The sequence below is a fragment of the Chamaea fasciata genome, unplaced genomic scaffold, assembly GCF_029207755.1.
Source record: "Chamaea fasciata isolate MVZ Bird 193981 ecotype frontalis unplaced genomic scaffold, bChaFas1.0.hap1 SCAF_14, whole genome shotgun sequence".
NCBI lineage: Eukaryota > Metazoa > Chordata > Aves > Passeriformes > Sylviidae > Chamaea > Chamaea fasciata.
The window spans coordinates 19,498,688-19,514,972 of record NW_027094099.1 but is presented as its reverse complement, the minus strand read 5'-3'; the positions used below and the strand labels follow the sequence as shown (position 1 = coordinate 19,514,972).

The 16,285-nt window shown below is 55.7% G+C and overlaps 1 protein-coding gene across 2 annotated transcripts in view; it reads right to left on the bottom strand.

Moving 5' to 3' along the window:
- Window positions 1-16,285, bottom strand: part of SPG11 (SPG11 vesicle trafficking associated, spatacsin) — a 29,060-nt gene that overhangs the window by 874 nt on the left and 11,901 nt on the right. For both annotated transcript variants that reach the window (XM_066196618.1, XM_066196619.1), the window contains exons 18-39: window positions 15,608-15,753; window positions 15,109-15,270; window positions 14,750-14,816; window positions 13,848-14,013; window positions 12,672-12,883; window positions 12,016-12,124; window positions 11,617-11,776; window positions 10,701-10,928; window positions 10,323-10,523; window positions 9,886-9,993; window positions 8,711-8,867; window positions 8,392-8,606; window positions 7,260-7,980; window positions 6,053-6,195; window positions 5,380-5,578; window positions 4,514-4,651; window positions 3,875-4,008; window positions 3,317-3,424; window positions 2,644-2,812; window positions 1,235-1,323; window positions 626-781; window positions 26-177 (exon numbers count right to left, since the gene is read on the bottom strand). In XM_066196618.1, coding sequence (XP_066052715.1) covers window positions 26-177; window positions 626-781; window positions 1,235-1,323; window positions 2,644-2,812; window positions 3,317-3,424; window positions 3,875-4,008; window positions 4,514-4,651; window positions 5,380-5,578; window positions 6,053-6,195; window positions 7,260-7,980; window positions 8,392-8,606; window positions 8,711-8,867; window positions 9,886-9,993; window positions 10,323-10,523; window positions 10,701-10,928; window positions 11,617-11,776; window positions 12,016-12,124; window positions 12,672-12,883; window positions 13,848-14,013; window positions 14,750-14,816; window positions 15,109-15,270; window positions 15,608-15,753 — 3,940 coding nt within the window. The remainder of the gene's footprint in view (window positions 1-25; window positions 178-625; window positions 782-1,234; window positions 1,324-2,643; window positions 2,813-3,316; window positions 3,425-3,874; window positions 4,009-4,513; window positions 4,652-5,379; window positions 5,579-6,052; window positions 6,196-7,259; window positions 7,981-8,391; window positions 8,607-8,710; window positions 8,868-9,885; window positions 9,994-10,322; window positions 10,524-10,700; window positions 10,929-11,616; window positions 11,777-12,015; window positions 12,125-12,671; window positions 12,884-13,847; window positions 14,014-14,749; window positions 14,817-15,108; window positions 15,271-15,607; window positions 15,754-16,285) is intronic.

The window sequence follows — 16,285 nt, the reverse complement described above, 5'->3', positions numbered from 1 at the left end:
GGTTTGCCCCCAGAGCCTCACTCACCTCTTGGCCACCTCCTCGAAGAGGCCGGGCTGCAGCGGCCGCTGCTGCTTGAACTCCTCCAGGTACACAAAGTCCCCCCTGGTGATCACCTGCTGGAACAGGACCTCGGCCCAGTCCGGCAGGAACTCGTAGGCCTCGGCCACGATGGCTGCCTGCAGGGAGAGCAGCACAGGGAGGGGATTGCACGCAGCATTCCACACTCAGGGCTGGCCATCTTCTGGTCCACCTGCCCCGTGCTGCTGTTCTGGAGAGCAGCTGTGAAATGCAGGGGAGCAGAGCACTGTGAGCAACCTTCCTCAGCCCCCAAACAGGGACACTCCCACTGTCCCAGGGGCTCCAAGCCCCAATGGAGCTGGCCTGGGGCACTGCCAGGGATCCAGGGGCAGCCACAGCTGCTCTGGGCACCTGTGCCAGGGCCTGCCCACCCTGCCAGGGAACAATTCCTGCCCAACATCCCATCCAGCCCTGCCCTGGGCAGTGGGAGCCATTCCCTGTGTCCTGTCCCTCCATCCCACGGGACACAAGGTCGGGGTGACAGTCACAGGGCTCAGAGAAGGAGCAGAGCACAGGCACTGCAGTGACCAAGGGAGCCCAGCTCACCTGGTAGAACCTGGGCAAGGCCAGGATGGCCCCTGGCAGGTCCTGCCTGCCCAGGTTGATGATCCTGGTGCTCAGCCCCGAGCCCAGGAAGTGCAGCTGCAGCGTGATGAGCCGCGTCAGGCGGCGGCAGCGCAGAGCCTGCCGCACGCACGAGTCCTGCAGCAGAACAGAACAGCCTGAGAGCTCCCAGGGGAACCTGGACCGGCCCCGAGAGCAGCTGGGGGCTCTGCAGTGACTGACAGCACTGCAGCCCCCCAGCCATCCCATTCCATCCGTTAAACAAAGCTTCATTCCCACGAACATTTCCCTCATAGTTACGCTCCGGTTTCAATACTTCATTTGCTCTACCCTTGCTAATTGGGCTCATGGTCCCTGCTCTGACAGTGGGAACCCACCTGTAACCCCAGGGGTTAAAGCCTGGGCAGGGCCAGCATGGCCCAGTCAGACACAGCCACGCTGCTGGTGCTGCTGGGCTGCAGAGACACAGATCCTTCCGCACTGGGCGCTGCACACCCTGCCTGGGGCAGCTCTGTGTGTCCTCCCAGCCCAGCCCACTCCTCACGTGCTCCCAGCGCTGCCCAGAAGTCATTCCACTCCACCTCACTTTACCTTGGAGTAACTTTCTGCTGCATCAATGAAGAGAGTCACAGCTTTCAGCAGCAGCTGCTTTAAATTTGCAACGTCCTGAAGAGACTCCTCTGGAACGGGAAAAAAGAAGGAATAATCAATTATTTATAAAGGTGACAGAGTAAGTTACAAAACTCCCTCCCAGTGCCAAGTCTGTCCCTGGTGCTGTCTCATAAAGCACCAACAAACTAAACTGAAATCAATGTGTTAAAAAAGCAGGAAGGGACACGCTGCCTGTTCAGTTAATGGATCAAAGCTTTGCAGGAGCCTGGTCGAGTGAGCGAAGCTTGGGAAGAAACCCCAGCCACACATCTGTGCCCTGACCATTGCCAGACCCACGCAGAAATCCCTTGGCTGTGCCCTGACCATTGCCAGACCCATGCAGAAATCCCTTGGCTGTGCCCTGACCATTGCCAGACCCATGCACAAATCCCTTGGCTGTGCCCTGACCATTGCCAGACCCATGCACAAATCCCTTGGCACAGCTGCTGTGACAGCACCGGCTGGATGGCACACACAGACACAAACCCCGGCCCTTCGCAGAGCCCAGCAAACCCACCGCGGGCGGAGGGAACCCCGGCTGTGCCTGCAGCTGCCCCACAGGAGGTACCACGGCAGTATCCCACCGCAAAGAGCCTGAGTGCCGCCCCCCGGGCACTGCTCCATCCCAAGAGCCCCAGTGTCACCCCCCGGGCACTGCCCGGGGCACTGCTCCATCCCAAGAGCCCCAGTGCCACCCCCCGGGCACTGCTCCATCACAGAGCCCCAGTGTCACCCCCCGGGCACTGCTCCATCACAAGAGCCCCAGTGCCACCCCCCGGGCACTGCTCCATCCCAAGAGCCCCAGTGCCACCCCCCGGGCACTGCTCCATCCCAAGAGCCCCAGTGCTGCCCCCCGGGCACTGCTCCATCACAAGAGCCCCCGTGCCACCCCCCGGGCACTGCTCCATCCCAAGAGCCCCAGTGCCACCCCCCGGGCACTGCTCCATCACAGAGCCCCAGTGCCACCCCCCGGGCACTGCTCCATCCCAAGAGCCCCAGTGTCACCCCCCGGGCACTGCTCCATCACAAGAGCCCCAGTGTCACCCCCCGGGCACTGCCCGGGGCACTGCTCCATCCCAAGAGCCCCAGTGCCACCCCCCGGGCACTGCTCCATCACAAGAGCCCCAGTGCCACCCCCCGGGCACTGCTCCATCACAAGAGCCCCAGTGCCACCCCCCGGGCACTGCTCCATCACAAGAGCCCCAGTGTCACCCCCTGGGCACTGCCCAGGGCACTGCTCCATCCCAAGAGCCCCAGTGCCACCCCCCGGGCACTGCCCGGGGCAGGAGCTCCCCAGGCAGGGGCCGCCCCGGGGCTCTCCAGGACCTCCCGGTCGGAGGGACGCTCACCCCAGGGCCGGCTCTCGATGAGTTTGAGCTGAGTGCAGGCGGCAGCCTCGTGGTTCTGGCCGATCTCCCGGCACATGCTGAAGCACAGCGCGATCATGTTGTGCTTCTCGCTGTCGCCGGGCCGGCAGCGCTTGGTGTAGTCCAGCAGCGCCGCCTTCAGCGTCCCGCTCTGGGCACAGGGAGCACTCTGAGCACGGCTCTGCCCGCTCCTGCCACCCCAGCCCTTCCCAAAAAGCGACCCCTGCGCCCCAAAACCCAGCCGCAGCCCCACAGCCGCGCTCAGCCGGGGATGAGAGTCCAGCACCCGGGCGTTCCTTTACACACAAACGTCAAAATGTGACATTTCTTTACGGCTCACTTAAACAAAGCTGTGAGTATTTATGACTTTTAAACCCCCCACGAAACCTTAAGTGCAAATAAAAGCAAAGCAGGACGTGAAAACTCTGACCGTGCCAAGTTTAAGTTTCAGTGCTGCTCTCGTCGTAGCCCTGAGCTAATGAGGAAAAAACGGTTCCACTAAAAGGAGAAGAAGCCCCAGCACTGATTAATTTCCATGAAACCTGACTCTGGATTCCTGCACTAAGGAAGTAAAATGCCCAGCCAGTTTCACCCTGTGGCAAGAGCAGCTTCTGGCGCAGCCACACAATTCCCTGGGCCTCTGTCCCTCACCTACCGGGTCCAGCTTCTTCCTCATGAGCACCTCGAAGTAATGTTTCTGGTGCAGCAGCTCGAAGATGTAGGTCATCTCATTGTACCTGCCAATGCCCGTCAGCAGCCTCACCTGGGCACAGCCAAATAACCGTCCTCATCCTCCTGGCACAGGATCTCCAGGGGAGGGGAACAATCCCCTGCCAGGGCTGTGCCAGGCTGCCCACACTCCCCTGGAGCCCCGGGGGTTCTCCTAAAGCAACCCCAACGGCATCTTTCCCACAGTGAGGTGAAAGGGCATCGTCTCATCACACTGAAACAGGCAGTGAAGCTTTCAGCACTGGCACCATTCCACCGGGCACGGCCCAGGCCCCAGGAGCTCCCTCAAGGCACGAATTAAAGATGCCCAACAGCCCAGGGACACTGAGCAGCACATTTCCCAGCAGCTGAATCACCACTGGACAGGCAGAGCTGGCCCTGGACGGGCATAGGCAGCCCTGGAACGGGCACAGGCAGCCCTGGAACGGACAGAGCCAGCCCTGGAACGGGCACAGGCAACCCTCCCAGCCCCAGAGACACTCACCACCAGCCCAAACTCCTCCTTGGGGGCCAGGTGCTCCTCGGTGAGCAGCCGAGCTGCCTGCAGCACCCGTGTGATCCCCTCCATGTGACAGGTGAGGCTGAAGCAGCTGTGGGCCAGGATCAGCAGCTCTGTAACTGAGGAGCAGGAGGATTCCGGTGTTTCAGTTAAAGGGCTGGGGAAGGGAATTTCTGCCTCTCTCCAGAAGAGAAAACACAAAACGCACACAAGGCACAGAATTTCCAGCCTCCTCCAGCAAAAGCTGACAGATGAGTAACACATCATCACTGCACTGCCTGCCAGCTCTGCGCTTGGAAAAGGACACGAGCTCTGCATTTGGGCTTAAAAAATTCAGTTTCTAACTGAACATGAACAAAGCCACAATGCCCCTCGTGTAACAAACCACCACCACAGCACAGGTCACTCCCGTTCTGCATTTCCCACCTCCTGCTTAGCACAAAAATCTGACTTTTGTTTGGGAAATAAACCCTTGAGCAGCACCCTTGTCTGCTGTGCGCCCTCAGCCCTACTAACTGAGAGTCAAACCTGAGATCAGCAGCAGAGCCTCCCCTTCAAACTGTGAGTTAAATGCCACACTAGTTACACACAGGTTACACCAGGCAGGATTTGCCATTTACTCACTGCACGACAGCTCCCCACGGGGGACAGAGGAGATTTTATCCAGTAACTTCATCCCAACCAAGGTGTGATCCTGGCACAGCTTGGCAAGCTGCAGGAGTGCCTGGCTCTCCACTGCAGGGTTCCAAACCTGCTTCTGCCCTGTGGCCAGAGAGAGAATCCTGTCACCACTGCTAACGGTGCAGGAGAGAACTCCCGTTATTTTTTATCATTGGTTAACAAACCCCAAACAAACCAATCTGACATCATCCAGACTCACTGAGGACTTGGGACTGCAATCCTAAAAACACTTTGGGTGTTCTTGCTTAAATTCAACAATCAGAAAATGCTTTTTTTGGCAGTTCAACCCAACAAAACCCTACTGGACGACCATACAGCTGCCCCCCATTTCCCCAAGGGAAAAAGAAAGGGGAAAACCTTTTGTCATGCTTTACACATGATATTCCCAAGTCAGATGATGCGGGGCAGCAAAGACCACAGTTAAAAATCCTTTTTTTTAAAAAAACCCATTAAATTTATGGCCATAAAAATACAACCTTGACTACTGCAACACCACACTGGACAGAGGAGTAGCTGCAGATGAACACTTGTACAGGACTTTACACCGGGCTGGCAATGCTCGGAGAGCAGAGCTGCTCAGGCTCCCCTGCCTGTGCTGAGCCCTCGGGCACTGAGTGCAGGGGCTGCTCTGGGACGCACAAATCCCACCCAGAGGACAAACCCAGGTGTGTTCCCACCCTTTACCTGTGCTGAGACCAAACCCAGGAGTGTCCCCACCTTTTCCCTGTGCAGAGCCCAAGCCCCCAGCACAGCCCAGGTGTGTCCCCACCTTTTCCCTGCACAGTGACCAAACCCAGGTGTGTCCCCACCTTTTCCCTGTGCCGAGGCCAGCAGCTCGTGGGTGATCTGCTGTGCCAGCAGCGTGGCCACGGCGGCGGGGGGCAGCCCCTGGCAGGTGATGAAGGCCTGGGCCCTGCGGCCCCGCTCCGGCCCCGGCCGCGCCAGGATGGCCCCGAGCACCTCCCGCGGCTCCCGCGCCCACAGCTCCCCAAAGGGGCAGCTCAGCTCCTGTGGGGACACCAAAATCCCTGTCAGAGCAGCCTCGAGCCACGGCACATCCCCAAAGAGAAGCCAAAATCCCAGTCAGAGCATCCCTGACCCAGAGCACATCCCCAAAGGAACACTCAAAACCCCAGTCAGGGCATCCCCTGACCTATGGGACATCCCTAAAGAGCCCCCAAAACCCCAGTCAGAGCATCCCTGACCCACAGCACATCCCCAAGGAACACCCAAAACCCCAGTGAGGGCACCCCTGACCCACAGCACATCCCCAAGGAACACCCAAAACCCCAGTGAGGGCACCCCTGACCCTCCCTGACCCGGCCAGGCTGGAGCTCACCTCAGCCCCTCATGCCCAGGAAGCCTCTGGCCTTTTCCCACACACAGGGCTGGAATTTCACCCTCCGCAGCTCCCTGAGGGCCCTGCCCAGGACCTTCCCCCCTTCCCTGCCCTCCCCAGCCCCAGCAGAGCCCTGGGCTGACCTTGGAGAGCTCGTAGAGACACAGGACCTGCCTGCAGTAGCCCCTGCCATGGACACACTCGTCTGCCAGAGCCTTCAGTGCTGCCACCACGGCATCGTCCCCACCCGGGGCCCCCAGAGGGCTCCAGTCCTCCAGGCTGGACGCTGGGAACAAAAACACATCAATTCCTGCCTCATAAAGGCAGACAGCTCCCTTACACCTGGGCAAGGATTCCAAAACCCGCAGCAATTCCGGAACACTTCCTCGGTCTTTGAAAACTGAGCTCCTGACACCTCAGACTGTTCAACTTCTACATTTGTTTCAGGGTACAAACCACACGTAACAGAACGCAAATATCCTCAGTAATATCTCAGATATAAAATTTGTAAGCGTAAGATTGAGGAAAGGGTTCTGCAGCCTTCCTGGCGGGTTTGGATTCATTGATGCTCCCCTGTGCCTGTTCAGCTTCCCACATCACGAGCAGAAAGGGATGTTCCAGCTGAAACAGACTGCACAGGCACGCAGAGAACTTTACAGATAAACCTTCTCAGCCTTAGCCTTGCTGTTAAACAAGAACCACTAAACCCTTCATAACCTACAAAGGAGTCAGAAAAGTGCATTAATAAAAGCATTTCCTTGCCTCAGCGACAGCAAAAAAAAAAAAATTAGTAGAGTGTGTTATTCTAGAAGCAGGAACAGGGATTAAAGCCCAGTGCTGCTTTGCTGGGCCAGAACAGGGAGCTGGAACAAATGAAAGGTTCAGCATCTCTGGGAACTGAACACAGGGGACACGATTCAAGGCTTCAGATTCCTTTCACAAGAGCATCAATGAACCAGGGAGGGAAACCAGGAAGAGCTTAACCCCTGCAGAGGATCTGGGGAGGTGCAGAGGGAGAGGAGAGGCAGAGCAGGGGAACCCAGGGGGCACTGGTGCAGGGAGAGGAGAGGCAGAGCAGGGGAACTCAGGGGGCACTGGTGCAGAGGGAGAGGAGAACCCAGGGGGCACTGGTGCAGGGAGAGGAGAACTCAGGGGAATTCAGGGGTCACTTGTGCAGAGAGGGGAGAACTCGGGAACTCAGGGGAATTCAGGAGTCACTGGTGCAGGGAGAGGAGAACTCAGGGGTCACTGGTGCAGAGGGAGAGGAGAACCCAGGGGTCACAGGTGCAGGGAGAGGAGAACTCAGGGGTCACTGGTGCAGAGGGAGAGGAGAACCCAGGGGTCACTCACTGCTGGGGGCTCTGCTCGCCGTGCTCCCCTCCGCCGTGCCCGCTCCGGCCGCCAGCAGTGCCCGCACCTCGGGCTGCAGCTGCTCCAGCCCGGCCTCCCCCGAGGCCAGGGCCCTGCAGTGCAGCACCAGGGCCACGTCCCTGTGCCACAGCTGGAAGTAGTGGCACACGCGGGTGGCCTCCAGCACGCCGCCCTCGTCCAGCAGGGCGCCCAGCAGCGCGGCCAGCGCCGCCCGCTCCGCCGGGCCCAGCTGCGGCTCCCCGGCGGCCGGGGCCTCCAGCCGGCCGGGCACGGCCGCGCTCAGGGCCGGCAGCCTGGAAAAGGAGAACTGCTGGGCCAGGCTGCCAAAGGACAGGGCCCCGGGCAGCCCGGGACACGGGCACTGCCCCGAGCCCCCGGCCTCCAGCGCTCGCTGGGACACGCGGCACTGCCAGATCTGCTTCTCCACCTCCTGCAGCTCCTGCACGGCCACCTCGGGCTCCTTGGCCAGCCAGTGCCCAGCCAGGGTGAGCAGCAGCTGCCTCTCCATGGTGCTGGTTGTCTTCTCCTGCCCCGAGGGCTCCCACACGTCGCTGGCCTGCTGCAGGAAGAAGCCTGCGGCGGCCCGGCTGCAGATGGAATGTTTGGTGAAGGTGTCGTCGCACTTCTTCCAGAACTCCGCTCTTGTCTGGCTTTGATGCCACTGTCCAGTGTCTCTTAAATGATGCAGATCTCTCAGAACCTGTAAAATCCACAGAGGTTTGTCACAATTATCCTCCCAAGGAAGCAAACTCCAACTTGCACAGGACGGCCAGCACTGAAACGCGGGGCTTAGGTGAGTGCCCCAATATGCAACAAGTCACAGAATTGGTTTGGGTTGAAGGGACCTTGAAGGTCATCTCGTTCCACCCCCAATGGACAAACCCATCGATTGTTCTCCCCAGATAAAACTGGTCGCATACAAACAAAAAGAGTAAGAGAATAAGGACGGTCGTCCTGTACTCTGCAGCTCAGCACTTACACTTTGGTGCACTCGCATTTAAAATAAAAACATTTTTAACAAAAAATGAACATTCCAGGAAGGCTGAGAAGCTGCATCCTCAACCCCAGCAGCAGCAGGAAGGAGAGGGGAGCGTCGCCCACTGCACTGTACCTCGTGTGTGACAATGCTGTCCACGGGCAGCTCAGCCAGGGCTGCCACCTCCCGAGCCAGGCTGAACATTCCCTCCTCCTGCAGCTGCTCCAGGATGGAGCTGCACTCCCCCTGGAAGGCCTCCAGGCTGCAGGAGGTCAGGATGGAGCGGCTGATGGAGATGGAGGAGCCCCTCAGGGCCTCGCTGAGGGCGCACAGTCTCCGCACGTGGGGGCCTGGCTTGGACAGAACAAACAGCTCAGGACGGCTGGGGCCGAGCCCCAGGGAAGGCTGAACTTCCCTCGGGATTCAGCCCTGCCAGGGCTCATCCTGTCCTCACCATCCAGCAGCAGGTTCTCAGCCGCAGCCAGGAGCTGCAGCAGCTTTCCCAGCTCATACTGGGTCTGGCACTGCTGCAGCATCAGCTCCAGCAGGAACAACGCCTGCGACTCCAACCACGGCACCGGCACCTCGGGGGCTGCTGCTGCTGCCGCCAGCTGCGGGAGGGAAGGGGTTACGGCTCAGCACTTCAGGCCCTCTCTGCTAAAACACCCTCAAGCAAGCGCTGCATTTGACCCGAGGCCGTGGAACAGGCTTCCAAAACTGAGTGACAGCGCCGGGGTTGTGGGTGTGCGGCTTGAAGAGAAGTGTGTGATCTCGCAGGGGGGAAAACTTAGAATTAAGATTTCAGTATATAGTAACGGATTTGGGGCAAGATGGAAGATTTGGGGCGTTGTCTGAGTCCTTCTTCACCTTCTTCTTGGTTTTGGGTGGTTCTTTCTACTTGGGTGAGAAAGGTCAGCATTGCAGACCTTGTGTGGTCATTACTGGGTTAAAAGTATAAACAATCTAGGTGTCACCTCGTTACTGGGTAATTAGCACTTAAATAACCTTGGAAAGAGTTAGAAGGATCCATTTTCCACCCTGTTAGTTAGAGCTCACAACTCATGAGTCTGTAATCAAGATAATAATTAATAAACACTGAACACGAAACTGCGACTCCTGTGCATCAATCCCTAACAGGAAGAAAAGCAGGTAACAACCCCCACAGGGCGTCCCTTTGCTGCTGCTTTGGGTGGGAACGGGAAAGGAGGGTGCACCAGCTCTGCCCCTCCTCAGGGAACAGGGACCTGGCACTCTGAGTGGCACTGAGCCACCCCTGAGCTGCTGGACCTGAAAATGAGCATTGCACAGCCAGGGGGAGAGGAGAGATGTGAGCAGGGTCAGAAATGGCCAGAGAGGATTAACTGGGGGACAAACAGCCCCTGTCACTGCTGGACCCCTCCCAAGCACATCTGCTGGGGGGGGAAAGGGAGCTGAGCTGCCTGAGCCTGAAGTCCAGGAAGGAAAAGCACTAATGACAGGGAATGCTCGTTAGCAGCACGCCCAGGGAACCAGAAAACTGGCACGGATAGAACTGTGAAAACATCTGCACTGAGAGACAAGGAGCAGCGTGTGGAAAGCCCAGCTGCTAAACCCCAGCAATGACATTTAGAGAGAAGTGGATTTCCTTACTTTTGTGAGGCTTTCCTGAAACTGCTGCAGTTTGGTTTTAGCCTCGTTGTACTTTTTGCAGTTCATGCACAGTTCATACATCTCCAGGATGTGCAGCAAAGGGGAATCCTTTAAGACACAAAAACCAGATGACAATAAATTCCCAAAAGTACCTTAATAAATAAACCATATCTTTAAAAAATCATCTATTATGTCACTCAGTCAATGTAGAATTTGTCTTTCTCAGCAGCAGAACAATGAAGTTCTAATTTGTTAAAATTGCATGCAAGGTTGATGTAGGATCTACAAACTTGTGATAAGTGGAAGAACTCCCAGTTTGACTGGGAATTTCAGTGGACAGCCAGGTTATCCTTGGCACAAAGCAGGACAGAGGGGGATTTACAGGCCCAGAAGGTGTGAGACACATCAAATACACCCCTGAAACCACACTCCCTCACCTTTAAAAAGAGCTGGAAGCCATTCAGAAGAGTTTTACTCTTTTGCTTCCTCAGGAAGACTTTCCAGATGACAGCAAGGTCCTGCAGGTCCCACCGGGGACCCTCTGGCAGGCCCTGGGTGTGGGCAGTTGCCTCGGCCCTGGTGGCATCATCCACAGAGGTGATGATCCAGACACAGAGGCAGGAGACGAGGCTTGCATCCTGCAAATGCCAGAAGGACGGGCTTGCAGCTCCCCTCGCGGGTGAAGGGGGTCAAGCCGTGCGCAAGGACCCCAGAAACACAAGAACAGATTTAACGCAGACCCCGGAGAACACAGCTGGGCACAGGCAGCAGCTGGCACTACTGACCCCCTGAAACACAAAGAACTGCAGACTCACGGGGCAGCAGGCTGCCAGCACACTGAGGACGGGCGCCTGTGCCCTGAGCCCCTCGGCCAGCAGGTGCCAGCAGGGGCTGGGCTGCTCCTGGCACTGCAGCAGCACCTGGAACAGGCTCCCCGCAGGCCTCCTGCCAGCAGCACCAGCCTCAGCACCCAGCAGCTTCCCCAGGGCCAGCAGCAGGTGATCCCGAACCACGGCAGGGAAATCCTGCAGCAGGGGAAGGACCTGTGGGGAAAACAGCACCAAAGCCTCGTGAGGCCCAGGGAGGAGAGGGGCACTGAATACACAAAACACTCTTCACATGCAGTCCTTAGAACAACTGGGTTATTCTATTATTTCATTATTCTAACGGAAGATTGAAGCTCATCCTTTTCCACAAAGCTCAAACAGAGAGCCTCAGTTCTCTTGTCTCTTGTAGCAACAGAGCATGAAGAGGGTCTGCTCGGTGCTTTTGTGGAGTTACAGATTCTTCAAAGCAAGAGGGAGATGCAAGTTAAAACCCTAGGCCTGCTAAGCATCATCTTAATTACCAATCACCCAGTTAGCTTCCTCACACGACTTCTCCCGATTGCTTTTAGTGGAGTATTTTATCCATTTTTAAATCACCTTCAAAAGCAAAGGTGGAAAATTTGGATTCTCCAAAGTCTAAGTATCTTTACCAAAAAATCAACTTGAGTTTTGAAAGGAAAGAGGAGTGGGTTTATTATAACTTACACTGAACATCTGGCGACTCTTCAATTAAAAACAAAAGCAGTAAGTGCCAGAGTTTAAATTAAATTAACGAGTCTATCTTCAAGGGAAGGGCTACCACAGTCCAAGAGAACCAGACCCCAGGAGCTGGTGAGGCTCCTGCTGTCTCCACACTGGGACATTCCCTTGCTCCCAGACTCAGTCCAACGCACAGACAGCTCACCTGGGCTGGCTGGTGGCCACAGAGCTGGCTCTGGATCAGGAACTGCAGCCACTCGTTGGATTTGGCACATTCCCTCAGGAAGGACGTGCTCAGCTCCAGGTTATGGAGCTTGCAGAACTGCATGACCAAGGACCACTGCCTCCTGGAGTCACTGGATGTCCTGCAGGGAATTCGGAGACAACTGCAATCTCTGCACAGAGGCCCAGGTGTGAGGTGACCCTGTGACCCAGAGCCGCTCTCTGCAAACAGCAACAGGGTCACTGCAGGGAGGCCACGTCCCCTGGGGGCTGCCACCAAGGCAGGCACTGTCCTGTCCTGCCCTCTCTGGTATTCTCTGGCACACAAACAACAGAAGTCAGTGCTCAGCCTCCATCTCCCAGGTAAGCCCCCAGCTCTCACCTCTTTATTCCCTGCTGCTCAATGGCATCCCAGAAAGCCTCTTCCAACAGGGTCAGAACTGCTGCTGCTGCTGCTCTGTCACCATCAGCCACCTTTATTAACTTCTCACCTGTTGGAAAGAACACGTTCCTGAGGAGCTACCTGGGAGCAGAGCCAGGGCAGCATTTGTAAGAGCACCAGTTGGGAAAGAGTTTCCAAGAGTTTCCTGGTTGGGAAAGCAGACACCCGTGGCCCTAGAGTTACAAATTCAACTTTCTGAAGTTATTTCTGGGATAAATTTAATTTCCCCGCAGCTTTGAACACCTGATCTCCCAAACAGGAAGGAGAAAGGAGATGTGGCAATGGCCTTTGTGTAACTCTCTGTAGTATTACTACAGCATCAGGCTGAACCTCACTGCTATCAGTCCCAGGCAGCCGCTGGACAGTGTCTGCTAGATCCTGATACAGCCTGGATCACTCTTCCTGCCTTACTTGACACGACAGGATAAAAAAGGCACCTTCAGAATTACTACAGAAACGGGAACAAAAGCACAACCAAGTTCTCCGATGCTTTTACTGCCCAGCCGAGCCACCAGGGCAGCATCCCTGCATCCCCCTCTGCTTCCCTTCCCAAGAAACCCGCAGCACCCATCCAAAGCAGCCCAAGAGCCCCTTACCCAAGGAGTCCCTGGCGTGGCTGGGGTGATGCAGAGAGGCCTCACTCCTGCTCCCGTGGCTGAGGATGACCTTTGCAGCCCTGAGCTGCACGCGCAGGCGGAGGCTGTCCTGCCCCAGCAGCTCCAGGAAACACACACAGGCTGCTGCCACCGAGGGGACACTGAGGGAGGACAGGGCCAGCAGCTGGGCCTCCCGGGCTGCCTGCTGCACCCTGCAACGAGCAACACAGCCAGGGGTTTGCCCCACTCCGAGCCCCGGGCACCCAACTCCCAGAGTCAGCAGCTTCGGTGATAACATGAGCCCAAAGCTTCTTATTCATAAAAGGTGTGGGTGTGAGAACGAAGGCTCCCACCTGCTGAGCAGAGTTTGCAATTTAATGTGTTTATCAAAAGCTACAGCTAGTGGAATTGGTGTTGTAACTAATACAACGCCCCCTGAGCGGCTGAGGGCAGAAAGAGGCTCCGCAGAGTTTACAACCCACTGCAGCACCAGGAACCTGAGTCTGACCTGCAGATGGTGCTAAGAGGAAAATGGACCCAAAGGGTTTTTCCAGAGCAGGCCCTGAAATAATCCTGGATCCCTGTCTGTCAAACCACGGCTTCACTCTGCCTTCATGGATGTTTCCCTTTTTGCCCCAGTTTTACCTGGTCATACAAGAGAAACAGATCTGTGTGGAAACGATGGAGAGAAGCAAACAGTGACTATTACACAAACCAGCCATTCCAGAAACAAAGTGATTTGTTCTAATTCCCACTCCAAACAGCAAATTTCGTGTATTCCGGCAAGATGTGCCATTTGTCTGAACCCTTCTGAACACCTGATTCTGAAGCTTCAGCCAGAACATTTAATCCCATCAACCTCCAGTGCATTTTTTTGCCTTACTAATTAAACTAAAGAAGTGTCACCACCAGGAAACGTCAAAGAGAAGGGGGCACCATTTTCCTGTGAAGCCACCTAGGGGCTTGAGCTTCCTAAAAGAAGAGCCCACCCACGTTTGATCTGGCTGGAATTTCCTCCTGCCTTCCCTCGTGCAGATTTTACTGAGCTAATTCCAAACGAAGCTCACCTCCTCTCAGGTGGCATTTCATTTCTAACCTTTAGGACAGCCCCAGCTGAGCACTGGGCAGGACGAATCCCTCCCCGTGCTGGGTCCTGTCCCTGCAGAGGACACTCACAGCTGCCTGGGGGTTTTGCTCCTGGCCAGCTGCTGCCCCAGGAAGGTGCCAAAGGCGAAGGCGGGGCGGCCGTGGAGCAGGTAGAACAGGAAATCCAACCTCTCCAGCACGGCGTGCCTGCTCACCAGCCCGGGGCTGGAGAAGTGGGGCAGCTCGCTCCAGGCATCTGGAAAGGACAGAGCAGCGCCGTGAGACACACCTGAACTCAGCACAGACACCCCTGGAGCTGCACACACCTGAACTCGGCACAGACACCCCTGGGGCTGCACACACCTGAACTCGGCACAGACACCCCTGGGGCTGCACACACCTGAACTCGGCACAGACACCCCTGGGGCTGCACACACCTGAACTCGGCACAGACACCCCTGGAGCTGCACACACCTGAACTCGGCACAGACACCCCTGGGGCTGCACACACCTGAACTCGGCACAGACACCCCTGGAGCTGCACACACCTGAACTCGGCACAGACACCCCTGGGGCTGCACACACCTGAACTCGGCACAGACACCCCTGGAGCTGCACGGCGAGGGGAGAGTCCAACGTGGCTCCCGCAGCTCTCATTCTGACCTCAGCACACCCAAACCCACACTGAAATCCCACTCCTCACTGGGAAATCAGAGCTCCGCATCACTCCAGCTTGCTTTTAAATGAAAACATTGGGCTTTCTGTCTTTTATTTAGAAAGAGTTCTGCCTGCGAAAAGCTTAATGCAAAAATTGAGGATTTCAGTTCAAAACCCGATTTTAGTAAATGACAATGTTTTCCTAGTGAAAGAAAAAGCCTTTTGAGCAAATTCGTCTGCCAAATAATTCCCCTGGAATGCATTTTATTTTAGGATTTTATTTTATTTTAGGTGCTCAGGCTAGGAAAGCACGTAAACCCCGGCAAGAGACATACCTGACACAGCGAGGGTGTTTGCTGACTGCCAGCCAAATAATTTCGTGGGGTCAAAGGGCATTAATGACTGAAAGATCAGAAACAAAATATATTGAGGCAGCTTAAGAATGATAACTCTCAATTCCTAATTCCCTCACCGCTACAAACATTTTTAAATTTCAAACATTGCAATTTCTGCAATATTCAACACCTTGCCCACTGAACGCTGCGAGAATTTCCCTCCTCTGACACTCCAGGTGTAGAAACCTCTCGAAAGAGCAGCTCAGGGTGAAGCTGTGAACTTCAGCTCCACATCAGGGATCCCAAGGAAACAACCCCAGGCTTTAGCTACAAACAAACCTCTCCGTCCCTCTGTGTACCTGCAGAAGGTGGTAGAGGGAGATGTCAGGAGGCAAAATCCCGTGAGCAGTGCAGGAGGGAAAGAGAGCAGCCTTGAGCTTGGGGTAAGGGCTCAAGGCCATTTTCAGGAGCTGCGGATCAACTTTCTTCAGAGGTTTTTCTGTGTCTTCGTTCTGAAGGACCTACATTGCAAGCAAGCAAAGCTAATTAGGAGGAAACTGCATTAAGTAACAACCAAGCGAGCTTGGGCTGTGCCAATCCACCTCACGGGAATTTGACAGAAAAGCATCATCTCTTTTTTTCTTTTTGCCGTAAAATGCTTTTAAGTTCCATCAGACCCATCTTCCCCAGCACAGCTGCTGCAGCTACATTCCAGCATGTGGCTCAGGGGGCATTCTTCTGTCAAAGCCAGGAGAGCAGGACAGGGGAGCAGCAGCACAGGGGGACAACGGGAGGATCAGGGGGGTCAGGGGAGGGATCAGGGGGGCCAGGGGAGGGATCAGGGGGGCCAGGCAGTACCTGGTCGATGCCCCCAGGCCCATAGACCGTGGTGGCCAGGGCCAGCAGGGTCCTGCCCTCCAGCAGGATGCTGCTCACACCCCCCTGGCTGCTGGGAATCAGCATCTGAGCGTTGGCCAGACTCGCCTGGAAAATCATCTTGGGATCTTAACGGGGGAAAAAAAAAAAAAGTGACATTTAATTGCACACAAAACCAGTGTTCAATCATCAGTCCCACACTGCAGCTGTCCTCTGACTGTGAAAAATGCTGAATTTTCTACTGTCTGCTGTCCATACTGGTTTTCCCCACCTTGTCTATAAACACAGGTAAGATGAGCTAAGGTTTACTAAGCCTTCCCCCGTTTCAAACTACAGCTCTGCCCACACAGACTGCCTGGGGTTGAGCCCCACAGCTCAGCATTGGAGTGGTTCCATTCTTTATCCTACACTGATCCTGCTTCCTAAAAAAAGCCTCACTTGGGATTATTGTTGTCTTTTGTTAATGTGTGACTCTGCAGAAGATGAAATGTTTAAAAACTGCAATGAGTTAGGGGCACAAACTCTACTGGTTTTCAGTAAAGCAAACACATAATCCAAGGGCAGGGAAATCAAAATGCACCACAGGGACCAGAGGAGGGTTTAATTTTAATGGATGTGCATTTTGTTATGAATTCTCCTTCTGTCCAGCCTGCTGGGAAA